Genomic DNA, 26,037 nt, shown 5'->3' with positions numbered 1-26,037 from the left:
TTGACGATTCTGCTTCTAGAGATTCTAGCCCATGATCATTCCGCACAGAGCCGCGGCAAGGATCACTGTTCAATTCACGAGGTATCCATGTTACCTCACCAAAGCTTGACCGAACCACGAAGCGTTACTTGCTCAGACAGTGTAGCGGTTACTGCACCCATGCACATTGTCTTTACGTTCACAACCAAATCATTCTCCTCTCCCATTGTTAATCTCTTTCTTTTGTTCAACAGACACTGATCATAGAGAGGATCCGGTATTCTGCGTGTATTGCATGACACGTTTCCGAAGACCCAGACTGTTGACCCACTGGCGCTTGCCAGGACTGGCCGTAGTTCCCGATATTGGCCGCTCGCACGAGTCTAGTCGTGTCATAACAGACGATCTTGGGTCAAACAAGCGTTTGGATTGTAGACTGGACACGCGATACCATGCGGCCGACTCTGTAATCTCCAAATTTCTTTCCTATGGGGTGGACGTCGATTTGGCTTTTCGCTTGAATAGAGAAGAAGCAGACTCTAGCTACCTGTTAGTCGTTTGCAAACCACCCACGAATCTACCAAACTTTCCCAATTTCGAGCTCCGAGATCCTTCATTATCAGCTCATCTGCGTCGGAGCCGCACGCGGCGCACACGAGGTCTAGCAACGTTCTACGCCCGTTATTCAGCCTCGCTAATACACAACAAGGAGCACTTCCGCAAAATGCGTACTTGACGACTTCTCTAACCGCTGTTGCACGGTAAGCTCACCTAAATAAGCTACTACTACTACTTGTTAGCTTTGGAATTTCGCATCAATAGGAAGTGTGCAAATGACTACGGTTTAGGCTAGACAGTCCTACGCGGCTCTGCTCGGACCCCGGCTTCTTCATACCCCAGAGACCCACCAATAAGGACCCATGAAAATGACAAGCACCCTTGAAAGCTTGTCGCGGGGCCCCGTGGGCTTGATAGCAGAGTGTATCCACACCGAGGCCGACTCCAAATGTGCATGGAGTATATAAGCTCTCCCAAGCTCGCCATGTCTGCTTGGCTTTTAGCATCGGCTTTTGCTTATTCGTTCTTCGCTTTTCGTGGCGTCCAATCACATTGCACGCTAACCGAAAATGTCGGGCTTTACCGAAACCAAGCGGGATGCTACCGGCGATGGCGTCTTGGAGAAGAGCCTGAGCCATCAAGCTGAGATCTTTGAAGACAAGGAGCTTATGACAGATGCTCAAGCAGCTGAGAACCGCGAGCATGACATGGGCATGTGGGAAGCAATCAAGGACCATCCTATGGCCTGCTTCTGGGCTTTCATCTTCTGCTTTACTATCGTAAGTCTTGACATCTTTTTACCAATCTTATCAGATCTCTACTAACGCTGTATAGGTCATGGAGTCTTTCGATATGTTTTTGAATGGTAACTTTGTTGCTCTTGGCGCATTCAAGGAGCGATACGGCGTCCAAGTCGCTGGCGAAGTCGGCAAAACCATTCCTACCAAGTGGCAGAGTTCGCTGTTCCAAGCCGGCCAATGCGGTGCCTTTGTCGGAGTGTTCCTCGCTGGTCCCATTACCAACCGCCTTGGTTATAGGTGGACGACCCTCTTAGCGCTCATGCTCATGAACGCAACCATCTTCATCTCTTTCTTCGCAGATTCGCTCGCGGTTCTTGTCATCGGACAAGCTTTCGAGGGCATTCCATGGGGCATGTTCATTGCCAACTCGCCTGCTTACGCCAGTGAGATCGTTCCCCTCGTTCTCCGTGGCGCTTGCACGGCCACTCTCCAGATGTCTTGGTCCATTGGTAGCATTATCGTCGCCGCCGCCACCTACAGCTACAACAAGCGCAACGACGAGTGGGCATGGCGAGGCCCTCTGGCGCTACAGTGGGTTTTCCCCACTCCTCTCATGGTTCTCGTCTTCTTCGCCCCTGAGTCACCCTGGTGGCTTGTACGCAGAGGGCGCAGAGACCAGGCGCTAAAATCTATCAAGCGTCTCGGCCGCAGGAACGGAACTCAAGCTGCGGCCGAGGATACACTTGCCATGATGGAGCGCACAGTACAGATTGAAGCTCACAAAGGTGGTGAGCCTTCTCTCCTTGACTTACTCAAGGGAACCGATCTTCGCCGAACAATCATTACCTGTTTGATCTACGCATCGCAGAACTTTGCTGGTAACCTGATCGCCAACCAGGCAACCTTCTTTTTCGAGCAAGCGGGAATGTCTTCCGATTTCTCCTTCAAGCTCAATCTGATCAACTCGTGTCTGCAATTAGTCGCCAACATCTGCTCGTGGCCATTGAGCAACTGGTTCGGCCGTCGCACGATTTACCTTGGAGGTACCGCCGTCAACGTCTGTCTACTATTCCTTTTGGGAATTTGCGCCTCTATTCCCCAGAACAATGCGACCAACTACGCTCAGGCTTGTCTGGGTATCGTCATCTCATTTGTCTTCGCAGGAACCATGGGTCCTATCTCATACTCCATTATTGCGGAAACATCTTCCATCCGACTCCGTGCTCTGAGCACAGGTGTTGGTCGTGCTGCGTACTACGTCGCGGAAATCCCCATGATCTACCTAGCCTCGCAAATGCTCAACCCTACCGGCTGGAACATGGCTGGTAAGTGCGGATATGTCTGGGGCGGTACAGCCTGCGTCTGCTTTGTCAGCGCATACTTCGGTCTTCCTGAGCTCAAGGGACGCTCATACCGTGAGCTAGACATTCTGTTCAACCGCAAGATCTCCGCTCGCAAGTTCAAGTCCACTGTCATCGACGTCAGGGACAACGAGTAAGCTGCCGCAGCATAAGATACTCTATGAAGTTATGCACTTTCATTTATTAGACGAAACGACGTGTCGTGGTAGATTGAAGCCTCGATGCTCGGACACGCTTCTCGAGATGGCTGGTTCAGTTAGGGTCCGTGCTCTTGCTCATGTGGGAGGAAACCTCTCTTGAGCTTCAGACGAAGACAACAATCAATCATATACAATGTATTCTATTCACATAGTTTCATCCTTTTCAGTGCTCACTTGTGATCGATATGGAGAGAAAAGTGAAATAAACACCTCGATCTTTCAGATATGTTTCCCTTCGTTCCGGAAAAGCACCTATCCCAACCACCTGAATTTACCTCGGTAACAACTGCTTGACCTCCAAGTTGCATGGACACTCTGCTCAACTGGTGTCCTGATCTGGATCTTGTGGCATCAGGGACATCAGTAGGGACGATCCTTGACATCAACGCCGATTCTTTCTTTGCTTATTGATCAACTGCTAGTAGTAACGAAAGATGGAGAAGCAGCATGGCAGATCGGCTGGATATATCCCGAAGCTTTGATACCGCTTCTCGTCGTTTTCTGTCAGGAGACAAGCTTGTATGATCTCAAAGGATGCATTCTGTAATTTGACGTTTGACTTTTCATCAGCAGAAGCTCTGATTGATGCATCGCCGCGGGAGCCGAAGATACGGTGTCGAACGGTCCATGTCGGAGATGAGGGCCAACCGAGCTCATTTTGGACTAACCCCCGTCTTCCAAGCACTCCACACCTTGTCATGATCGCGCAAATCTTTCTCCTCTTTCCCCGGTTTCCTGTTCCTCGTCTTGGTAGAACGGAAACAATGTTGCATTTCAGCGAGGCTAACCCATCTGCGCAATCCATCCGCCTCCGATGCTACGTCGACAACGTTTACCCGGGCCTCGGCGTACCCGGTGGAGCGTTCACAGAAGGGCATCTCAATTCCACCATTAAGACGACCTTGACATCCCCGCAACCCACGATGCATTCCATCATAGCGCCGCATTAGCGTCTTATTCGTAATTCGGGGACGACTGGGGTTCGGTACCTGCGTAGTGCTCATAAACTCTCAGCATGTCCGATACCATGATACCAGTGCTAATTGGCCTCGACGTCTCCAACCTACATCGAAAATGAAGACCATCGTAGGGCTCTCGTGGCTCTCGGCCCTGGCTTCTTTGGCTACTTCTGGTGTCAATGCTCAAAACAACACACCCAGTGCCTGGCCTCTTCACGACAACGGCCTGAACAAAGTCGTACAGTGGGACCATTACTCCTTCAAGGTCAATGGAAAGCGTCTCTTTGTTTTCTCAGGAGAGATTCACTACTGGCGTATCCCCGTCTACGAGGTCTGGGAAGATTTGCTGGAGAAGATTAAAGCAGCGGGTAAGTTAATATGTTCGCCACACATGATTAACCGGATCTAACATTTGCCAGGCTTCACGGCTTTCGCCTTTTATGGCAACTGGGCTTATCACAGTGCAAACAACCAAACGCTGGACTTTGAAACCGGTGCGCACGACTTTACCAAGCTCTTTGAGATTGCGCAGCGCGTTGGTTTGTATGTGATCACCAGGCCAGGCCCTTATGTCAACGCTGAAGCCAATGCCGGAGGATTCCCGCTGTGGCTCACAACCGGTGCTTACGGAGAGCTTCGGGATGATGATCCAAGATATCTCCAGGCTTTGGACCCTTACTTCTCCAAGTTTTCTGAGCTTACTTCTAAGCACCTTGTAACCAAGGGTGGCAATGCACTTGTCTACCAGATCGAGAACGAATATGGCGAGCAGTGGAAGGATCGCGAAGAGAAAATTCCCAACACGGCTGCTGGACGATACATGCAAGCATTGGAGGACTCCGCACGAGCCAATGGTATTGACGTTCCTCTGATTCATAACGATCCCAACATGAACACCAAGAGCTGGAGCAAGGACTTTGCGCCCGGCGCTGTAGGCAATGTTGATGTTGCTGGATTGGACAGCTACCCATCTTGCTGGTCTTGCAACCTTGACGAGTGCACTGGCACCAACGGAGAATACGTAGCCTACCAGGTCATTGACTACTACGACCATTTCGTTGAGGTTTCCCCAACCCAACCATCTTTCTTCCCAGAATTCCAGGGTGGCTCTTACAACCCCTGGGGTGGACCAGAGGGTGGCTGCCCAGGCGACATCGGAGCTGACTTTGCAAACCTCTTCTACCGCAACCTCATTTCGCAGCGTGTGACAGCCGTCTCACTCTATATGATGTTTGGAGGAACCAACTGGGGTGCCCTAGCTGCTCCGGTCACTGCTACTTCCTATGACTACAGCAGTCCAATTAGCGAGAACCGTAAGATTGACGCCAAGTATTACGAGACTAAGAACTTGGCCATGTTCACCCGCGTTGCCGACGATCTTACCGTCACCAACCGTCTCGGTAACTCCAGCTCATACACTACGAACTCAGCTGTTGAGGCTAGTGAGCTCCGCAATCCCCTGACAAATGCTGCCTTCTATGTTACGATTCACTCAACCTCTTCTTCCGCCACCAAGGAGTCGTTCAAGCTTCATGTCAGCACTTCGGTCGGAAACTTGACTATTCCTCAGCATACCGGTTCGATTGTTCTCGATGGTCATCAGTCCAAGATCCTTGTTACTGACTTCGCCATGGGCAACAACACACTCACCTACTCTACTGCTGAGGTTCTCACATATGCCATGGTCGACTCTAAGCCTGTCGTTGTACTGTCCACTGGTGTTGGAGAGTCTGTTGAGTTCCACATCAAGGGAGCCTCCAAGGGCTCTCTAGTCAGCAACGGAACAAGCTCGAACGCGACTTTCCACTCCGAAGCCCATGGTCTCACAACTAACATCCAGAAGGTTTCTGGTATGAGCGTATACCAGTTCGATAACGGAGTGAAGGTTATTGTTGCTGACAAGCCTACTGCATACTTGTTCTGGGCTCCCAACCTGTCGAACGACCCATTCGCGCCGGTCGACCAATCTGTGCTTGTTCAGGGCCCATACCTCGTCCGCCACGTAGCTCTAGATGCTGGAGTTCTTGCTCTCAAGGGCGATATCATGAACAGCACGGATATCGAGGTCTTCGCCGCCGGCAGTGCGCACACACTCTCCTGGAATGGAAAGGAGCTAGCGACTTCGCGAACAGCATACGGCAGCTTGAAGGCCCACGTCGCTGCGTTCAACGGCACTATCAAACTTCCTTCTTTGGACAACTGGAAGATGAACGAAGGACTCCCAGAGAAGACGCCAGAATATGACGACAGCGGCGCTGCATGGGTTGTCGCTGACCATCTCACCACTCCCAACCCGACCAAGCCTGAGACTTTGCCAGTCCTCTACGTGGACGAGTACGGTTTCCACAACAGCTTCCATCTCTTCCGCGGTTACTTCGACGGCGCAGCCACTGGTGTGCAGCTCTCCGTTCAGGGCGGTCTCGCCTTTGGCTGGAGCGCATGGTTGAACGGCGAGTTGGTCGGCTCGTGGTTGGGTAACACCACCCTGGGCATCGGAAACATGACCTTGTCCTTTGCCAACGCAACTCTTCACGAGAACGGTACCAACGTGTTGCTCGTCGCACAAGACAACACCGGTCACGATCTACGTGGCGGTGCTACCGATCCCCGCGGTATCCTCGGTGCTACTTTGGAAGGCGCAAACTTCATATCCTGGAGAATCGCTGGTGAAGCCGGCGGTGAAACCGAACTCCTCGACCCCGTACGTGGACCTCTCGCTGAGGGTGGTCTCACCGCCGAGCGTCTCGGATGGCATCTTCCTGGCTTTGATGACTCTGACTGGGAGTCTGGTTCCCCATCTGCCGGTTTCGAGGGTGCCGACATCAAGTTCTACCGTACTACCATCGCTCTCGACGTCCCCGCTGAGATCGATGCCTCTTTCGCTTTCGTCTTGAACGCTGTTGGCTCCAAGACTATCCGCGCACAGCTCTTCGTCAACGGTTACCAATACGCACGATTCAACCCATATGTCGGAAACGAGATCAAGTTCCCCGTTCCACCCGGTATCCTCAACTACTCAGGTAACAACGTGATTGGTCTGAGTGTGTGGGCGCAGTCTGAGGAGGGTGCGCAGGTTGATGTGCAGCTTGTGCAGGAGTACGCTATTGAGAGCAGTTGGAGCTCAAGTTTTGACTCTGAGTACTTGAGGCCGGGGTGGACTGAGGAAAGGTTGGCTTATGCTTAATCGCTATTATGACATCGACTGGTTATGGAATTATCAGCTGTTTGAATACATATATCTCCAAGTATCACCGCCTGCCTGAATTTGGATCGTTCAAGATCTGTTGGAGCAGAAGTTCATCGTTATGTATTGCTGTCGGTATTTGTTATATAACCGGTATCAAAGACGCCTTGTTACTCCCAGCTGCCAGCGGGTTCGCCATTGGTCGTCTGACAGTGTCCTTCTGACCTGAACCTCAAGTGTGTCAGTGGAATCGAGATAAACCACTGCATGATCTCGGCAAAACTCTGAAGGCAGACCCACTTTCATCGCTGTTTCCAGGTCTCCCATTTTGTTTACGACGTGTGTTCTGAATTCTGGATCCGTCTCCAGTTTGTGTGCAGGCCCTGAGGAGTGTGTAAACAACGTCGCTTGCCCACTCGGTTTAATGACATCTAACCATGGACTCCCATGCCGATGACCAAAGATGATCGTGAGACTAACTCCACCGTAGACGATTCCTACCCCTACGCTATTAATTGAGGATAGGTATTTGAAGGACAACACATCAAAATCGTCTCCCCAACGCAGTTCCGACCCCGACATGAAATCTCGTTGGAAAGCGACCACTTTATTAACTGACATTCCCGCGAAATCCAGTTTTCCGACAATCAGCGCACAGGTCCTGTGTTCCACAACCTCTTCATCATTGAGGTTTTTGAGGCTTAAGGAGGTTTCCGGTTCCATGAGAATATATAATTCCCTAGGTTCTAGTCTCATATCTTGAGTGAAGACTGAAGAATATCCTCCTTGGTCTTGATGTCTCATAAAGCGCTGATCATCTAGTTGTCTTAATCGAAGAAAAAGCTGCCCAGTTCTGTCGTGCTGACAATTCAGCAGTGCGAGGAGTGTGTCAGGTCCTTCGACGACGCAAGGAAGAATGATACGAAGTCCCGCATTTGTAACATCGTGTGTGCTACCTTGTATTGTCTGCGGTAGTCCTGGCCGGATGTCGGCCAATTGCGTGCTTTGAAAATCCCTTGGTGTTGCTGCTAGAATCCCAACAAATTGGCATGGGTTTCTTGGTCCAGGGTCAAACATAGAGCCCAATGACCACGCGAATATGGTATGATCCATGGTATTCTTGAGAAGTTCGACTTGCAGTCGGTAAAACGCTCGCTTCCCTTCTCCGTAAAGAAGCGGCATGTTGACCCCCATGATCCCGAACAAACAATAAGCTTGATCCTCGTCTCGTGTAGTCTCCCTCTGGGATGCCCAGCTGAGTCGAAGTCCTATACTTGCCCCTCTAATGGCGTTTCTGTCTAAAATGTACTGGACCCGAACCTCGGCTGCTGCTTGGATGAAGGTCGCCAAACTAAACTTCGTACCAATCATGTTCCACTCCTGATCATAGAACTCAATTGTCTCTGGAGCAAGGAGCTCTTGGAGTGTCCAGCCTCGCTTGAACCATCTTGAGTTGAGGAATTGGAATATCTCTCTCTCTGGCCGAACCGATTGTGGTAGTTTTACACTCGGTTCTATAATATCATCTCCAAGGACGGGCATGCTCCCATACATAACGTACTCCCACCCCCGCTTCTCTCCGATACCTGGCACTTTAAGAAATGAAGTTGTTTCGTCTCTTACGTTCCCAGAGTTCCCATCACCAACATCGGTGAGATATGCGTAACACTTCTCAGCCTCCCAGTAGTACCTGTACATTGAGTTGATTGCTTCTGAGAGCTCAGCACTGCTTCTCTTGTCGATGCAACCAGTATCTACCCAGGCCCATCGATAGCCATCTTGTTTCGCTTGCTCACAGCATTTCTTAATCTTTATGTAACCATTTGAGGCTTTTGTGCGTTCACTAGGCCTTTGCATGCTTTCGAACGTAACTTCGTGGTCACCCCAGGTATGTGACAGGATAACATACTTAGGGATTTTGCCATAGAATGGGCGGACCTTGATAGTGGTGGTGTTGATGAGATACATGTTTCGCAATCATACAGGGTGATTGCATGAATAGGTACGATGTCGACACTATGGGAGCCTGGGTAAAATTCTCCTCAAGAAGAACTCCAAGGTGAGTCGGTATAGTGGTGTGACGATGATCAGAATTCTGAATCGTGCAGCGCTATATGGGCAAGACGATATGCGAATATCTCCTAGGATGTCGCCGAAAGTCCTGCGTTCATCATCGAACACGTGGTTTGTGGGGAAGATGGCAACGATGGTCCGCAGTGTGTGGGGGACATGCATTAGAGGAAGACGACCACAAGACGATGACTTTGCTGAATGAAGTAAAGTGATATTTGGGGGGATGATAGAGGTTACTACTCATCGGGCAGGCTGGCATTGAGACTTTTAACTGCACAGCTAATCACAAAGATAATGGGATGATGCTGACGGCTGAGGCTGAGGCTCGACCCTATCTATGTAGGTACCCCGCACTTCTCTCGCTCATTAATATCTGCCTACGTACCTACGCATCCACAGACTCATTTGAAGATGTCATGAGCTTGAACACCTTTGGAATGAAATAACAGTCGAGTTGTCGAAGGGCAAGTAAGAGCGATTGTCAAGAGCAATACGCATGATGTTCCCACCTCTACGCACGGCTGTGCTTCTACTTCGGATTTGTGTCAAACAGCCATGTTCCAGCACGCTCAAGGATAGGGTTGGTTTCTCCACATCGAAAGGCCCATCGCTGCTTTCCATCGCAGGAGGAGTGAGAACCAGCAACACATCCCTCTCGACATCCACTAGCATATCGGCAACGCACCCAGACCCAACACTCGTGGATATAACCCCATGCTGTCTACAAGCAGTCTCCAGTTTATCCATGCTCAAGACGAGGTTACGAATAAAGCAAGTGTGTAGAGCAAGCTGTTGCACCTCGAACAATTTGAACACCTTCAGCACCCGTCTCGTTCCAAAGCCAGGAAGATCGATCTCAGCGAGGACATCAGCGTTGTTTATGAAAGGCTGACCCATCATCGCTCTGCCTCTGCCTTCAAGGCCTTCCAGTAGCACACCAAGGCTCTCCCTTCCAGAAGGTGGTTCCGGAATTGCATTGAAAGGGAATGTGGAGGGACTATTGAGAGGTATGGGATATGGCTCTGCGATATAAGGTAGGACTTCTTCCCATCGAGCGACGATTGCGTAAAGGGTTTCAATGAGCCATTCGGCGTGTTTTGAGACTTCGGGGGAGGCGGTGTACGCGTGGTGACTTTTTAGCCAGTCTAGTTTGCGGACCTGCGAGTGGTAGGCATCGTATCCTTTGTAAACTACATATGTCCTTCAGTAGAGCTCCTAAGTTGATCTTTGAGGGTGCCAGACCAACTTTTCTCAAAGCGGTCGCACTCCTCAAGCCGTTCGTGAGGTGTTGAGATATCGCTACTCCGTACGGGAAAATTCATTTTTGAGTGCCATAGATTATCCGCATCCGACAGTGGCGGCAGTAAATAATCAGAGGTGCGCGTTGTGGTATTCGGTATCGTTGAAATATCTCGTAGCGCGGACATGCCGATAGTAGGTTTTTGAGATTAGGAATCGAGTTGAGATAGGAACAGGATTGGTGGTCTTTCGCAAGGAAATGCAGATGACTGAGCATAATGCAAAAGAAGGATGTTGGGTGGACCGTTGCTGCTTGGAGTTGCGTTCACGTTACAGAAGAGGCAACCAACTGTCACTACCACGTGGGCAACACAGGCAAATGGACAGTGCCAATAACGAATTAAGATCAACGACCAACGTTAAGTTTGCAACTTGAGCTATAGTAGAGAGCAGCGCCGGAATCGACTTTTCTTTTCTTTTTTGATGCGGTTGAGATTCGCAAAAGCATGATGCCTGCAAAAACTCGCCATATGGTGCAAAAGAATCGCCTGTCGCTTTAACGTCGTTTTCATCATTCCAAACCTAGAGACAATACCGCGTGAGAAGCGTAATAGTAACACAGAACCCAGCCTCAACTGCTCCTGAGAGCAAAGGCATAACGAAAAGAAACAAAGTTGGGAGAGAGACCGTTGCGCCGTCGCTGAATGTTCATATCGAAAACATGGGACTCGTCATTTGTTCGAGTGGCCAAGACCACCATCTGGCCGACAATTTATTCGTCCTTGTTGATTGCCCTTGGAGTCGCTAACGGGCGGCCGGCAAGAATGGCTTCGCGGTCTTGTCGCATGCCCTCGAGCACCCCGACAAGGCCGCCTTCGCGCATACGCTCCAGGACGACCTTCATGCCTTCGCGCGCATTGGGCTGGCTTCGCTGCGCACGCGTAAGCCCGATCTTCTCAATGTTGCGCTGCAGGGCCGCGGTTCCCCAGCTCCGCAAGAAACCCATCTTTTGTGGCTGCTCGTCCTCAACGGCATCCTCCCTTGCGGCTTCACGCTTCTTTTTCCAAGTCTCGCCAATGTGGCTGTGCAATGTGACGGAGCTTGTGACGTCGGTAGTCTCACCCGAGTCTTCAATCTTGGCACCAGCGCCCTTGCCGCCAAAGTTGATGAAGCCATGACGTTGCGCAGCGCCTTCGGTACCCAGCCGCGTCTTCATGTCCTGGGACACTGACGGCGAGGGACGCACAAACTTCTGCCTCTCTACGACGGACAAGACACCAGTCCATTCCAGATTGCGTGACTCGGTGTCCATCCATCCCTCTCTGATATCCACGACCGACTTTTCGAGAATGTAAGTCTGGGACTCACCGCCAGCCGAGGCGCCAAGCAGAGACTTTGGCACAAGCTTGAGAACGGCGGAGGGGAGCTTTGAGCGTTTCAGGTGAAGGCGAATAGTTGTTAGACGCTGCGTGTCGGGGTCGTAGTGACGGGCGATGGTGTCGGTGGAAAGCACGTGAGTGGAGTAAGGGTTCGGATAGCGGAGGAAGTAGGCGAGCGAGACGGCGGGGAAAGGGTACGAGTACGTCTCGTTGGAAGAGTAGAACTTGACCATGTTGGCGCCGTAGTGGTCGGACAGACGGCGGGCGGTGGATGTAAGTAAGACGGTAGTAGGTCGGAGCTCAAGGCAGCCTGTAGCGCGCGCGGTCTTCTATCTTGGATGGTGAAGTTGCATCGTCAAGCGCATCCAACCGTGATGTGACAATTGGACGGGCTGGAGAGTCGCGTTGAGGTGGGGTAAGGCGGTACGTCGGTGTCGGTGGTGTGAGGATGCCGGATAGAAACGTCTGGAGCTCTCACGACCATGGTGCCATGACGAGTTTTGCTGACATGTGTCGGCACCTCTTCCCGCCAGCGCCGGCGTGGCTGAGCCGTGGCGCGTGCATGTGGCGCGGTGCGGGGCAGCCCTAGGTCTAGGCAGGAACGCCAAACGAGAGTGGGGTCCTCAATTGTCGAATCGTGAGTGAGTGAGTGAGTCAACGACAACACCAAAGGAACGCAGCCCACGCCTCTCCCTGATTCTTTGACCCGCTTAGAATCATCCCATAGTCGCGCGCAATGACTGAGCCAGAGCCACCGGCCGTCGCCGCCCTCTCCCTCGCCGACACAGCGACACAGCCCGTCTCCAAAGCAACAGAACAGAAAATCGACCCTTGGGATGTATCAGCAGGAGTCGACGAGGAGGGAAACGAAAAGGAATTCGACTATGTCGCCATCTCGAAGCAGTGGGCCACAAAGCTCATAGACGAACCACTGCTCGAGCGCTTCGAACGCATCACAGGCCACAAGCCACATCGCTGGTTACGGCGAGGCCTGTTCTTCTCACACCGCGACCTGGAGCTCATTCTGGATACATACGAGCGCGGCGACGACTTCCTGCTGTACACTGGTCGCGGCCCCAGCAGCGACGCTATGCACATTGGCCACACGATTCCCTTTGAGTTCACAAAGTGGCTGCAAGATGTCTTCGACGTCCCGCTCGTCATCATGTTGACCGACGACGAGAAGTTTCTGTTCAAGCAGAAACTGAAGCAGGAGCAAGTCTACGAGTTCTCGCGGCAGAACGCCAAGGACATCATCGCCATTGGTTTCGACCCCAACAAGACCTTCATGTACATCGACTCTGAGTTCTTCTCGTCCGGCTACAACCGACATTTCAGTCTCAACGCTACCGAGTTCGAAAAGCTCATTACCAACAATCAAGTCCGGGGCGCCTTCGGATTTGATGGCTCAACCAACATTGGTAGCAACGCATTCGCAGCCAAGCAATGTGTTGCCGCCTTTGCTTCATCATACCCCTTCATCTGGGGCGAGGATTACAAGACGTACAAACGCTCCAAGAAACTCGCTGCCTTGCCCTGCCTGATCCCCTGTGCCATTGATCAGGATCCCTACTTCCGCTTGGTTCGTGAGAACTGCAACAGGATGGACCTCCCTTCGCCAAAACCAGCCCTCATTCATTCCAAATTTCTCACTTCATTGCAAGGTGCTGGTGGCAAAATGAGTGCATCTGATGCCAACTCTGCTATATACATGAGCGATACGCCAAAACAGATCAAAACAAAGATCAACACCAAGGCCTTTTCTGGCGGCCAAGAGACGCTAGAACTTCACCGCGAGAAGGGTGGAAACCCTGATATTGACGTGCCCTACCAATACATCTCTTACTTTGAAGACGATGACGCCAAACTCACAAAACTAGCTGAGGATTACCGTAAAGGCGAGCTGTTGACCGGCGAGATGAAGAAGGAATGCGTAGACATCATGACTATGTACGTCAAGCAGTTCCAAGAAGCAAGAGCAAAAGTCACAGACGATGTGCTAGACGAATTCCTTCGTCCACGGAAGCTGGAGTGGAAGGGTAACCCCAACCCCACTAAGCCCAAGCTCGAACAGTCGGCCCAGGATGCTGAGAGTGGGGGACCTATGCTTGACGCCGACGGAAAGCCCATGACCAAGAACGCCATGAAGAAGGCGGCTAAGATGGCTGAGGTTGAGCGCAAGAAGAAAGAGAAGGAAGCTGCTGCTGCGGCCAAGCAGTAAAGCAGGTCCAAAACTTGAAATTCTGTTGAAGAAGTAGTTGCACGATACCAATGTACCTATGTCGATATCACCTGCAGCCTATTGATAGCGTCCCGCGGGCACATTGATTACAAGGTTTTCCGAGGGGTACTTTCTGATCAATTACGCGATGTAACATCATGCATCACATCGAGACAATATGCTAACGTGATCCAGACATTGGCAGGCAGCACTGACCGTATTTACTGGGTCCGAATGCGAGATGTATCAGGCGGTTCCAACGAATTTGCTCGTCGCTCCGAGCACTTGGAATGGACGATACAGGGACGGGTCACACTGTGGAGTCTACCGTTCTCTGGCTTTACCAACAATGGTACGCCACTCGCGTGTTCCCGTCCGGCCCGCAACGGGCGATCGTAAAGCTTGAATCTGCTTCGGAATCAACCTGCATTGTTATCACTTGACTATTGGCAACTGGTTATCCGTCGAACTGCCAAGTATTCTTCAAACCACAACGTCTCCAAGACTTGACCGGCTCTCTTTTTGACCGGCTAACAATTTAGTCGGAGGACTCATCGTTTGCTTACTTGACTCTTTGTATTATCCTATGCCGCTGCCTATCGCAAATGTCCACTAGAGGTAGTCATTATGGGGTTCTGCTTAGAATGGCTCGCTCATCTGAGGTCATGCGCATGTCATGCTCTGCGCTCCCTACCCAGGTCGTCAACCTGCGTCACAATGCCTCGTGACCCCACGGTCTACCTATCTCCGCATCCCCGCGTGTACAATATAACTGGGGTATGACAGTCTGCATGTCTTTCTTTTGACTGACTTACACTTCCTCCCCCACTTCCGGTCTCCGTCAAGTCGCACCATTGCTTGAGCCTCCAACTAAGACAACCTCAGACGACGATATCATGGTATCGGCCATGGATCGGAAGCGACACGGTATCGCCGATTTTGATCAGCAGCTGATGTGGCAAGGACACTCAGATCCACTAGATTTCCCCAGCAGAGCGGAAAGTCTGACCCCCCAACCCGCGATATCGAGACTGGAGGTTGCAGACCCGATACGAGAAAGGTCGAATACTTTCATCGAGACTAACAACGAAGCGGAGCGCTCCATGTCGCTCCGCGAAGGCATACATCTCTATCCCAAAGCGATAACGTGGTCGGTGTTATTATCGATGACGCTTATCATGGAGGGCTTTTCGACCATCCTCGTCCCGAATCTATTCTCGATGCAAGCGTTTAGGAAACAGTTCGGTAGTTTGCAGGCGAATGGACGGTACGAAATCAGCGCTGACTGGCAAAGCGCACTCGTGAATGGTGGCTTGGCGGGGCAGATTGTAGGGCTCTTTGCTACAGGAACATTAGCAGAGCGTATCGGGTACCGCTATACGCTCATGGTAGGATTGGTGGCGATGAGCCTGTTTATACTTGTTCCTTTCTTCGCCACAAGTAAGGAGGTTCTGTTGATAGGACAGTGTCTACTAGGCATGCCCTGGGGTATGTTCCAGTGCATATGTACTACATATGCTGCAGATGTCTGCCCAGTGGCCTTGAGGGCTTATCTGACAACGTGAGTATCAGCTGGATCCCACCTTTCAAGATTTGGCGACCATGAGGATTCGGTGTCGCTAACAACTTCAAGTTATGTCAACGCATGTTGGGTACTCGGCCAACTGATAGCATCCGTCGTTATGCGCGGCATGATTGACAACACTACAACCTGGTCCTACCGCATACCCTTCGCCCTCCAATGGATATTTCCGATCCCAATATTCTTCGCCGTCTGCTCTGCGCCTGAATCACCTTGGTGGCTCATCCGTCAAAATCGCCTTGAAGATGCGAGAGCGACTCTGCGCCGGCTGCGCACAAAACCAGCAACGAGTTCGGACGACGAGTTTGAGACAACCCTAACCGGCGCCATGGAGACGATGATACAGACAAACAAGAGAGAAGAACAGACGCAAAGTGGCACAAGTTACAAAGACTGCTTCAAAGGGGTAGATAAGCGTAGGACCGAGATAACTTGCATGGTCTGGATCATCCAGACACTGTGTGGTGGTACATTCATGGGGTTTTCTACGTACTTCTGTAAGACACTCAAGCTGTGTACAATACTACCCGGCTTCTGTATGCTGACTGTTCTTAGACGAACAAGCTGGCCATGGCTCCACCCACGCTTTCACTCTCTCACTGGGCCAATTCGCTCTCGGCCTCATAGGCGTTTTTATTTCCTGGGCACTAATGACGCACTTCGGGCGTCGTACACTATATCTATCCGGTCAAGCGTTAACATTCATCTTTGTGCTGCTCATTGGTGTCCTATCCTGCGTGAACGACTTCGTCGCCGCCCACTCAAAAACGAAAAAGAATCCCTCAGAGATCATCGACCCTCATCCTTCACCGCTGAACTGGACCATCGCAGCGCTACTACTGGCCTTCACACTGGCATACGACGCGACTCTTGGCCCTATCTGCTACTCACTCGTTTCTGAGATCCCGTCTACACGACTCAGGAGCAAAACAATCGTTCTAGCGCGAAACTGCTACAACATCTCTGGTATCATCACGAACATTATCACTCCACGCATGTTGAATCCGACAGCGTGGGGCTGGGGTGCCAAAGCTGGCTTCTTCTGGGCAGGCACAAGCGTACTCGGTATCTTGTGGAGCTGGTGGCGGCTTCCTGAACCTAAAGGTCGGACTTTTGGAGAGCTCGACGAGCTTTTTGAGAAGAAGGTATGCGCAAGGAAATTTAAAAGTACGGATTTTGCGATTGCTGGATTACGCGCTACAGAAGGAGAAAAGAACAGGGTGTAGAAAGAATGTTCAGTACAAGCTAGATGGGCCAGAGCCAGGAACACACGCTATGACGATTCTACGAATTTTTTCGTTTCCGTTAATCAACTGCCAGAGCTTATAAAGCCGCAACCAGGAGTCATGTTGCCGCAACCAATATCAGGGAATTGGTTTCATTTTACATGTATGGTTTGATTGCAACCCTCACAAAGATATGAATACATTTTCAGTAAGCACCTCTTCATGTGCATGCAGCTATGAAATTCTCAGCTTTGCCTCCACCAGCTTCGGCCTTGCCTTATCGCGATGAGAGTGTCAATAATGCTCACCAATTTTCTTCTTACATCCTCAGCAGCCTCCGATAAGCCCAGTCTCCCAGCTTGATCTATCACACTTTGTGTAACGGATGATCGGGTATGGCGAATTATACCTGAAAAGTCCATTCCAGCATCACCGTGCACTGCCATATCCGGACCAAAGTCATAGGCAAGAAAGACAGTAATCTCTTAGCTGACGGAGGCAATATCCAAAGCTCGTAGGCGAGTTCATCTTTCTTCCGAATATTCTAGCATGACCTACCGTCTCCATCTTTCCAAATAAGCAATATCTCGCCGCCCCACCTCTGTCCATTCTGCTACTTCCCTTTCTTCCTTCCTCTTCTTCCTTTCCTCAGTATCTCTCACAATTTTCTCTCCCAGATCTGCAATCATGTTTTCCATGCCTGCTACCGCCTTTCTTCCTTGTGGATACCTTTTCTTCATCTCGTCCAGCAATGAGAACATCTGAACAAAGAGATCCGGAAGGTCTTGAAGCTCCTTTGATATCTCTTCTGGCTTCGTGGGGAAGAAGTCTTTGCGGCATAGTGGGCAGGTACTTGCTCTGTCGAACCAAGATTCGATGCAGGATGCGCCGAAGACGTGAGAGCACAATGGCATTTGTAGAGCATGGTGTGTTGATCCCATGAAAGTCAGGGTACAGGGCTCTGTACATATCGAGCAAGATGGACGGGGTTCGTCTTTGGATGCGCAAAGTCGAGGTTTTCTGGTATAGAGGTAAGTCTTACTGAACGTTTCGCGCGTGTTGCAGAGTGGTGCCATTTTGAATAGTTGTGCAAGAGTACGCAGATGAATATTCTCAAAAATTGTTGCAGGTAGGTGCGGCGACTTGAAGGTGTAAGAGGACATGGCTTGTCAGACGTTTTTGTATCTCCTGGCCATATTCGTCCCATGATTTGGACAGCATAGACTGATGGTCCAAGCTACTTATGTTCGCAACGAGTTGTATTTGGGGATGTAGTTTTTGCGCCAAAACTTCAAGTTGCGAGCGATGTAACTGGCTCGTCTGCTGTGCGTCATCTTACTACCAGTGGATGAAGTGGATCAATGATCCAAGGTTGGCTTTTCTTTATGTTGCCACTCCATTTCCAGACCAGCCCTACAACGCGCAGCTAATACATCAACGCAACAAACGCACATTCACGCAACAACCCTTCCAAAACCAAAGCCCCTAACCCCATTACTAACCCACACTCCCTCCCCAACCTCGACCGTTTCAATTCCCACCGGCTCCTCCATACAATACCCACTTCCTAACGCCCACCTTCGACTCGTTCCCCTCTGCCCACCCGCCCCGACTTTCGCACTCCTCGTACTGTGCCCCCAACGCCCCGCAAATGGCTTCCTCAACTCCCCCTCATCAGCTCCGTCATTCTTCAAGGTCTTACTCGTGAACTCGCCAGATGGCACGCCCACAGGTGGTGTCACCCACCGTCCGCCACGGAAGAGGTAGAGAGATGTTAGTGTTCCTTCTGTAAGTTCGTTGACTTCGTTGTAGAGCATTACTTCGCGATAGGCCGGGCCGGCGGGGTTATCAGGTAAGGCACGTTGACGAGATTGATCGTACATTTCGCGCTTTGTGGTCTTCAGTAATGTGAACGGTGAGGAAGGTGTTGGCTCGGTGTCCAGCTTGATCTTCCATTCTGGCGGAGCAGGTGGTGTTGATGTGGCGGCCGGAAGGGTGTCCGAGGGTCCGAGACTGAGGGCGCCGCCTGTCAAGGGAGAGGGCTTAAAGGTGTCGGCGGGGTGTTGTTGAGTTCCTGAATTTGGTGGATGTAATGATGAGGGGTATAGTGTGGACAGTGGTACAGCGGGTATGGGAGTGAACTCCACAGTCAGGTTGGCGGCTTTGTCGAACAAAAGTCGAAGCTACATAATCTTAGTCCTATCGCATAATGTCTTGGTGCTATCTATACCTTCATTGCTTCATCCTTTCCTGTCTTCCTGACCTCTTCTTGTACCTGTCTGGATAATTCGTCGTGCAAAGCTTTCCCATCTTTGAGTCGTTTTTCGACCTCGAAGAAATCAAAGTGCTGGGCGGCTTCAACCATGCGATCTCGGTGATACGCAAGCATATAAAAAGGCGAAGGTGTTACAAAGTTCAGGATCGTCCTTGAATTCTCGTCCGATCTGAGAAGCAACGGATCATATCGCAAGGATGTGAAGAGCTGGAACTCGTTCTTGTTTTCGGAATCCATGATGCGTGACTGGTGAGGAGAATGATTGTTTGTCAATGTTACCACGCTGCCCAGATGGTGGATCCAGTTTGTAGATAGAGTTTGGATTTGGATACCCGAACTTAGTATACACTTGCCCTGGATATGGAACTTTGGATGTAGGACAGATGTGCTGTCATCGATGGTGGGTCATGCAATCGATCAACCAATCCTTTGTGGGCGGGGGCTGACCCGCATTCGACGCCGAAGCTAGCTCATTGGTTGACTCAGCTACTTCACAGCAGCATGCATTGTGTACTTCATATTCATGCTTGCTACGAGTAGCTTCTTCTAGTGTCTATTCAGTCGAAGTGTTTACAAAAGATCATGTCGTTTCTAGATGACTGTGTTTGAAAATGATCTAGGTATACGAGCAGGCATGCTGAACTTTGATCGTCCATGTCGGAAACAACTCATTAGTAGACCCAAAGATACCCAATTACACAGAACAGGAGCCAAGGAGAACCCGACAACTAATAGCCATTGGCCCGGTGGAGACTCCGCTGCGATCCACGAAGAACTGTTGACTACTACAAAAGGGAATCGAGTATCTGTGTGGAAGGTCTGTTTCGGGACTTTGTACCGAAACCGTTGTGAGAGACAGGTTCAGAGGAGGGGTGATGTTAGGCAGATATTAAGCTGATTTAGGTCAAGGTGCAATGAGTCTTTATGGATCTGCGCGCTGTGTATCCATAGGACGCTTGACCTCATTTCTTCTCGACGCACACAATACTGTTGCAGGCCCGTATGAAGGCTGGATTGGCGAGGAACGATACATGAATATGAAGGCCAAGGTATCGTCGATTCGCAAGAGCATCCCGGCCCTCACCGGTCAATGCGACAGACTATGGATGCTAGCTGTACTCTACAAATTCAATCGGAGTGCAGAACCAGTCGTCACCTCTGGCGTGACTTCGCGACGGGTCTTTGTGTCCGATGCCAAGATGGCTGTGCAGATGCAGCAAGTGGATTGTAGAATGACCGATTTTTGGCTGACCTCTCTGATGCATACCCGCGTGGCGCGCCGTTGGTTGTAGCAGATTCGAGAGCATCAATGACAGCCCCAGCCTCTGCACGTATGTCTAGGTATTTGGCAGGGATCAGAGGGGCTTGTACATGTAATCTCAAGCTTCCCTTCAGATCTAGTGTCCGGCCTGCACCTACCCTGGCCATCAAATCTGCCCGCTGCGGCACAATCTTGGGTTTGGCGAACTTGCCAGTCTCGTCGTATCCGCGCGCCTTGAGCTCGTCGACTACAGCATTGCGTAGCCGCCGTCTAGCCCATGTTCTTATACAACTGGACTTGGCCAAGTCAGCGCTGGCCGTGGCATGCCACCATAGTCCCTCCTCCTTCTTCTCGGCCTGTCTGCGGCGCTGCGTCTCGTAGAGGGGATGCGAGGGGTCGGTTGCAACGTGATGGGAGACGAGACTTTTGTACGCTGGGGTGTAGTAGGCTTTGAACGTCTTGGGCGTCTGCTTGGCGATGAGTGACGAGGCACTCATGGCTTTCCCATGCCTCATATGCACGGTGACGTAGGGTGAAAGAAAGACAGGTGGGGGTGAAGTTGGAAGCACTCGAACCGCAGATGGATTGATTTGGGTGAGCGACGACGTGCTAGGCCACACCGGGACTAGGGTGTGCTGTTAGCGCTTAATGTCGAAGGCTCCCACAGTGAGTCGGAATCCACCTGTGCAAACAACCGGGTCCGCCACTACATAAAGACTTGCGCCCTGCGAAGCTCCTACCGCAATCACAGTCCACTCCTCCACCAACACACCACCAAACTTCGACTACCGCCAATATGCCCAAGAACAAGGGAAAGGTACGTCAACACTCTATTTGGAGGGGGCGACATCCCCCACCACGACTCTCACCGCGATGACGCCCAAACCTCAACACGCGCTAACGTACATCTCAGGGAGGTAAAAACCGACGTAGGGGTAAGAACGAGAATGACAACGAAAAGCGCGAACTCGTCTTCAAGGAGGAAGGCCAAGAATACGCCCAAGTCGTCAAGATGCTTGGAAACGGTCGTCTAGAAGCCCAGTGCTTCGACGGCGCCCGTCGTCTCGCCCATATCCGCGGCAAGCTGAGGAAGAAGGTCTGGATCAACCAGGGTGACATCATTCTCCTGTCGCTGCGAGACTACCAAGACGAGAAGGGTGATGTGATCATGAAGTACTCTGGTAAGTCGCATACTGCACACGCAGCAAACACTGTGAGATACGGTTACTAACACGCGCACAGCCGACGAAGCCCGTTCATTAAAAGCCTATGGCGAGCTCCCAGAAAACGCAAAGATCAACGAGACAGACACTTACGGCGACCAAGGCGACGAGGGTATCGGTTTCGAGTTCGACGAGGATCGCGACGACAGCGACTCGGACGAGGCCGACGGTACCGGCAAGAAGGAGATTGACATTGACGACATTTGAGGGGGAGGAGTTGAGATCCGCCATGCTGTCTCGGCTCTTGCTTCGCGGCTGCTGCTTTGCTGTGGCGGGGGCCGGGCTGCTCAAATGCTGCTTCTTGCGAGCGGGCGGATGGTTTGAGAGGTGCCGAGGAATACACGATATCATGTAAACGACGAGTGCATTCGGCACGTTTCCTTTTCCACGATTATGGGTACTGGGTACCTTTTTACATGCATCATGGGATAGAGGAATGATACATCCATAATCTTTGTCCAAATTCCCATTTGCCAACATCTTCGTCCCAGAGTCCATACTACCCGACAAGCTAACTAAAGTTCTGCCACTGAACTTCTTCATACACGGAGCGATTCAAGAACCGATGGATCCTCCTCCCAACATCCGTCCCGATCAACCAACAAATTTCCCTCTCCTGCATATTCGCCACCTCATAAATACTCTCACTCTTAAGCATCAGTTGCGAAACCGCATTCTCATTGATCCCCGGCAGCGCCCTCAACATATCCTGACTCGTCTGGTTAAAGCTGCGCATCTCGTCTCCACTTTGATTCGGATCGAGACCTAATTGCACCGCCTTCAAAGGATCAGGTTCATCTTGCGCCTTCTTCAGCTCAGAGAAGATCTCGGCCGTCTGGTAAGGGCTGCTACTCCATATTATCCTCAAGCGGGGGAAGGCGAGCGTTAACATGACGAGTTTGGATTGGAGATCGGGTGTCGTCGCCGACGCGTTGGCAGAAGCAGCGCTACCAGCAGAGAAATCAGTAAAAGGTTCGAGAGTAAAAGACTTGTTTTGGTCAAACTCGATGAGCAGCATGGGGTGTTTGTAGTGTTCCATCATGGACTCTACTTGGTTGAAGAGACGGCCGTTGGCAAACGATTGGATGAGATCGCGGATGGATTTCCGCTCGATGCAGATCTGGGGTGTGAGAACATAGTCGCCTACTGTTAGCATGCAGGGCACGATGACAATAGATCGGCCGTGTAGCAGGGATGGGAGTGAGGACCGGAATTCTCGCACATCGACGACGACACGGGGAGGTTCGGCGGTTGCGGCGAGACGGCCTCCTCCTGCGATCCTGGTGTTGATCGTGCGGAGGAATGACTCTTCTGGAGCGAGGTTCGCAGTCGAGTTCATTGTTAAAGCCATGTTTGCACGTTCTTTGATCAGCCGCGTAAAGGCGTCTTTCTCGCGACGGACGGCAGAGAGATACCGTTGTTCTTCTACACTGCCCCCGTAGTACATGAAGAAGACTTTTACCGTTCGGTCTGTATGTGACGATCGGTATACTTCTATGCGTCGGATGAATGCTGCGTCGGGCTCATACATGATGACATATCGGGGCTTCGTCTCGTCCAAAATGTGTTCATCCAGATCCCCAGAGTAAGGATGTACGATAATCAGGTCGTTCACATCAAAGAGTTCATAGTAGGTTTCCATGTTGTCCAGGGGGTCGAAACCTACTTCGCCAGGCTTCTGCGCTGTTTCAATCTCAGAAGGTTCCAATTCAGCCATGAGACTAGCAATGTGGGCGTCTTTATCTCCCGCAGTACGGATGGCTCCCGTATCGGATCTCGATGGTCCTGCTGCAGCATTTCCACCGCCTCTGATGCGGCGCCGCTTGTTAGGCGGAGGTTTACCGGAAGTCTGGCGCATGCCGCTTTGAACATTCTTATCTGTACTGCCGTTGATGGCTTTCTGGTTCTCCGAGAATAACGCGGCACTGACTTTACTGAAATCGCGTTTCCAAGTAAGGTAGTTGCGTAGCTTACGCCGCATCATAAAGTTCGCCGATGGCTCGTATTCGTTCTCGTCCTCGTCTGGTGAACCCTCTGGCTTGACGTACATGGTCTGCAGATACTCTCTTAGCTGTGACGCTGTGCCCTGGTCGCCGCACATGATGAGTATAGAGCCATTGGATGAGTCTTGCGGCGTTGGGTTAAAGTAAGCATCCTGTTCAATCTCCTGAAGAATTTCTGCGAGCTGCGTCCACTTGGGAAATTCTTCGAGCACTGGCTGAAGAGACTCTGGTACAGTATTCGAAGCATTGGCTAACTCAGTATTGGACACCTTGCCTGTGTATACCCTTCGCTTTGCGGTGGTGAAGATGGTGTCAGCTGCATCTAGGAAAAGCCATGGAGATTGATTTTGCTTCGTTGATCCCGGTGGTGGCTGCGAGGCTGCCAGAACAGTGTCGAGATACTTGTTGAAATTTACCGCATCATACGTAAGAAGCGCGTGCAGAATGGTACGAAGCAGCGACAAATCTCGGACGACCTGTCGCGTCTTGTACGTTGTGCGATGCCAGACGGGATCTAGTTGACGTCGGATGATCTGATCGAAGTTCTTGTGTAAGGCACTGTCTACGTTCCAGTCTTCCACTTCCAAGCCTGGGTTCGCTTTCTTGAGCTCGCTGATACTGGCCTCGACGCAGGCTAGTACCGCGTTCTGTATGTCCTGCATAGCTTCCGTCATGGGCACTTCCAGCTCAATAACTTCAGCTTTCTTACGTCCTTCGAGCGAATTTGCGACTGCAACGTGGAATCTTGGATATAGTGCTGGTTTCGTCAAGAACAGGTTCTTCATCATGTTGGTGAGCGGAGCGAATCCAGTGGTGAAGGGCTCCGGCGTATCCGAGAATGCTTTCAAGAAGCCTGCCTTGTTCTTCTGCCGATAAATCCTCAGAATGAAGGCTTCCAGAGATGTCGCAACAACTCTTTCAGCATGTAGTACCACCACACCCGTCACCGTCTCTGGATTCAGCAGCCCAGACAGAAAGTCTACAATGAGGATGCGTGACGTTATACTGAATATCCCACCTTGCGCATACATCTTCTCGCGCGTTCCAACGCTCATCAGATCGGTATTGACTAGACTCAGCCCACGACACTTGGGCGCATTACTGACTGCCGCATGCTCGGCCAGCGCCTCGCCAATCCACACATTCTCGCGATCGTCGGCGCCAACGAGTAGTATCAGGTTGTTTCCGGCGGCATCGTAGGAGTGGAGAAGGTTCGTGACTATGCGCAAGAGGCCGAGGCCGCGCGCAAGAAGGACGAGCTCATCTTCCTCGCGCAGTTCATTGAAGATGTCCTGTTGGAACTCCTATGATGTCATCAGCACGCTGTACGCAAATGTTATAGGTTAAGCGTACGAGAGGCAACGAGAGCTTCACGGGGGCTTGCGCATCGCTGGGCATTGGGTCTTGCTCCGACGGTCGTGGTGGGGCGAGATGGAGGTTTGGGGTAGATGCGCGTTCCAAGCTTCGCGAAACCCACTCCAGGTCACGAGATCGACGCCTCGCTATAACACTGAAATTCCATCACGTAAAGACACTCCATAAACAACATATTTCACCACTACTATCCCGAAAACAAAACATTGGTGTCTTAGCCTGTCTCGGATTTCAGTGAGTCCCAGATGTTGTTTGGAAGCGTAGATTCGTGATACAGATAAATATACAATGGCGAAATGAAAGTCGTCTGGCGTTGGCCGGCTACTTCGCGCTTTCTCTGATCTCTGCTTGCCTTCTCCGGCTTTCAGCAGCATATGCGTCCCGTTCCTCTCTGCGGAGCTGCTGTTCCGCCTCTGACCTCTTCGCATCCATTTCCTTCTGTGCAGCCCAGACTAATTCCGTTAGCGCGATCCTGGTGATGACTGCAGAAGAAATACTGACTTGGTTTGTCTGAACGCGAAGCCTCCTTCAATTGACCAACAAATGCGTCAAAGTCCTTCTGTCTCTGCTCCCTTCCTGCAAGAGCCTTCTTCTGCAGCTCCGGACTATACCTCTACACGGGATATAAGCAGCTGTTTGGCGTATGCACGTGGCAAAGTATACATACCTTGAAGATTTCTTCCTCGGTTGGTGTAACATACCATACGAGCGCAGGGCCCCCTATTACAAGAATTGCGCCTCTAAGTTTAACATTAGCACACTCCCGTAGGCCTTCGTAAGGCAAACATACCCGGAGATGGCTTTGATGTAGGTTGACATAGAAGGCATGACGATTTCTTGGTGATGTTCAGAATCTCTCTGAAGGTATCTTGTAAGGTCCCGTTGTAGCTGTGGCCTTTGAATCAGAGTATCGGGGTCGTTGGTGGAGTCTTGTGCAGCTAGGGTGGTGAAGTCGACGATCCACACAAGTGCCATGGATTGTTCATCGAACGAAGCTAGCTTGACGCGCCGGAAATCACGTGTGCTTGCACCGCCACTGTGGCTGCATCAGCCGGCAGTGGGTCTCAAGTGCTTGCAGGCGGCGAACGCTTACCCGAGGCTGAGGGACAGCGATCAGCATCGTCGTCTGCGCGTTCATTGGTAGGCTGTTCTTAGACTGCATGATGTGTATGATCTCCAGCGGCTCTGCGACTTGGTCCG

General features: G+C 51.2%; 12 protein-coding genes across 12 annotated transcripts; 5 read left to right on the top strand and 7 right to left on the bottom strand.

The window, feature by feature from the left end:
* Positions 1 to 1,106: 1,106 nt before the first annotated feature.
* On the top strand, positions 1,107 to 2,775 carry GT037_009991 (maltose permease mal61; the record flags this gene model as incomplete). Its single annotated transcript, XM_038935038.1, has 2 exons — positions 1,107 to 1,316; positions 1,372 to 2,775. 2 exons carry the CDS (start codon positions 1,107 to 1,109, stop codon positions 2,773 to 2,775), a joined length of 1,614 nt encoding a protein of 537 aa, XP_038782452.1.
* A 1,137-nt stretch (positions 2,776 to 3,912) lies between these two features.
* GT037_009990 (glycoside hydrolase family 35 protein) lies at positions 3,913 to 6,981 on the top strand (the record flags this gene model as incomplete). Its single annotated transcript, XM_038935037.1, has 2 exons — positions 3,913 to 4,165; positions 4,217 to 6,981. The coding sequence occupies 2 exons, from the start codon at positions 3,913 to 3,915 to the stop codon at positions 6,979 to 6,981; spliced, it is 3,018 nt and encodes a 1,005-aa protein (XP_038782451.1).
* A 156-nt stretch (positions 6,982 to 7,137) lies between these two features.
* On the bottom strand, positions 7,138 to 8,949 carry GT037_009989 (uncharacterized protein; the record flags this gene model as incomplete). Its single annotated transcript, XM_038935036.1, has 1 exon — positions 7,138 to 8,949. One exon carries the CDS (start codon positions 8,947 to 8,949, stop codon positions 7,138 to 7,140), a length of 1,812 nt encoding a protein of 603 aa, XP_038782450.1.
* Positions 8,950 to 9,468: 519 nt separating this feature from the next.
* On the bottom strand, positions 9,469 to 10,481 carry GT037_009988 (uncharacterized protein; the record flags this gene model as incomplete). The annotated part of the gene is made up of 2 exons (XM_038935035.1): positions 9,469 to 10,244; positions 10,301 to 10,481. The coding sequence occupies 2 exons, from the start codon at positions 10,479 to 10,481 to the stop codon at positions 9,469 to 9,471; spliced, it is 957 nt and encodes a 318-aa protein (XP_038782449.1).
* Positions 10,482 to 11,065: 584 nt separating this feature from the next.
* On the bottom strand, positions 11,066 to 11,905 carry GT037_009987 (msf1 domain containing protein; the record flags this gene model as incomplete). Its single annotated transcript, XM_038935034.1, has 1 exon — positions 11,066 to 11,905. The coding sequence occupies one exon, from the start codon at positions 11,903 to 11,905 to the stop codon at positions 11,066 to 11,068; it is 840 nt and encodes a 279-aa protein (XP_038782448.1).
* Positions 11,906 to 12,408: 503 nt separating this feature from the next.
* Positions 12,409 to 13,893, top strand: GT037_009986 (tryptophanyl-trna synthetase-like protein; the record flags this gene model as incomplete). Its single annotated transcript, XM_038935033.1, has 1 exon — positions 12,409 to 13,893. The coding sequence occupies one exon, from the start codon at positions 12,409 to 12,411 to the stop codon at positions 13,891 to 13,893; it is 1,485 nt and encodes a 494-aa protein (XP_038782447.1).
* An 896-nt stretch (positions 13,894 to 14,789) lies between these two features.
* On the top strand, positions 14,790 to 16,701 carry GT037_009985 (maltose permease mal61; the record flags this gene model as incomplete). Its single annotated transcript, XM_038935032.1, has 3 exons — positions 14,790 to 15,454; positions 15,527 to 15,972; positions 16,031 to 16,701. 3 exons carry the CDS (start codon positions 14,790 to 14,792, stop codon positions 16,699 to 16,701), a joined length of 1,782 nt encoding a protein of 593 aa, XP_038782446.1.
* Positions 16,702 to 17,255: 554 nt separating this feature from the next.
* Positions 17,256 to 17,777, bottom strand: GT037_009984 (uncharacterized protein; the record flags this gene model as incomplete). The annotated part of the gene is made up of 1 exon (XM_038935031.1): positions 17,256 to 17,777. One exon carries the CDS (start codon positions 17,775 to 17,777, stop codon positions 17,256 to 17,258), a length of 522 nt encoding a protein of 173 aa, XP_038782445.1.
* Positions 17,778 to 18,155: 378 nt separating this feature from the next.
* Positions 18,156 to 19,213, bottom strand: GT037_009983 (uncharacterized protein; the record flags this gene model as incomplete). The annotated part of the gene is made up of 2 exons (XM_038935030.1): positions 18,156 to 18,884; positions 18,932 to 19,213. The coding sequence occupies 2 exons, from the start codon at positions 19,211 to 19,213 to the stop codon at positions 18,156 to 18,158; spliced, it is 1,011 nt and encodes a 336-aa protein (XP_038782444.1).
* A 915-nt stretch (positions 19,214 to 20,128) lies between these two features.
* GT037_009982 (uncharacterized protein) lies at positions 20,129 to 20,734 on the bottom strand (the record flags this gene model as incomplete). Its single annotated transcript, XM_038935029.1, has 1 exon — positions 20,129 to 20,734. One exon carries the CDS (start codon positions 20,732 to 20,734, stop codon positions 20,129 to 20,131), a length of 606 nt encoding a protein of 201 aa, XP_038782443.1.
* A 299-nt stretch (positions 20,735 to 21,033) lies between these two features.
* GT037_009981 (eukaryotic translation initiation factor 1a) lies at positions 21,034 to 21,667 on the top strand (the record flags this gene model as incomplete). Its single annotated transcript, XM_038935028.1, has 3 exons — positions 21,034 to 21,054; positions 21,151 to 21,418; positions 21,480 to 21,667. 3 exons carry the CDS (start codon positions 21,034 to 21,036, stop codon positions 21,665 to 21,667), a joined length of 477 nt encoding a protein of 158 aa, XP_038782442.1.
* Positions 21,668 to 21,971: 304 nt separating this feature from the next.
* GT037_009980 (dna repair endonuclease xpf) lies at positions 21,972 to 25,872 on the bottom strand (the record flags this gene model as incomplete). The annotated part of the gene is made up of 6 exons (XM_038935027.1): positions 21,972 to 24,767; positions 24,817 to 24,973; positions 25,256 to 25,289; positions 25,339 to 25,450; positions 25,505 to 25,577; positions 25,628 to 25,872. Coding segments are annotated over 6 exons (3,417 nt in total), but the record flags the coding sequence as incomplete, so codon positions are not given.
* Positions 25,873 to 26,037: the final 165 nt, after the last annotated feature.

Source organism: Alternaria burnsii (assembly GCF_013036055.1).
Source record: "Alternaria burnsii strain CBS107.38 chromosome Unknown 701, whole genome shotgun sequence".
NCBI classification, from domain to species: Eukaryota; Fungi; Ascomycota; class Dothideomycetes; order Pleosporales; family Pleosporaceae; genus Alternaria; species Alternaria burnsii.
The sequence above is the reverse complement of the archived record's forward strand: the minus strand, read 5'-3'. Positions and strand labels throughout refer to the sequence as shown.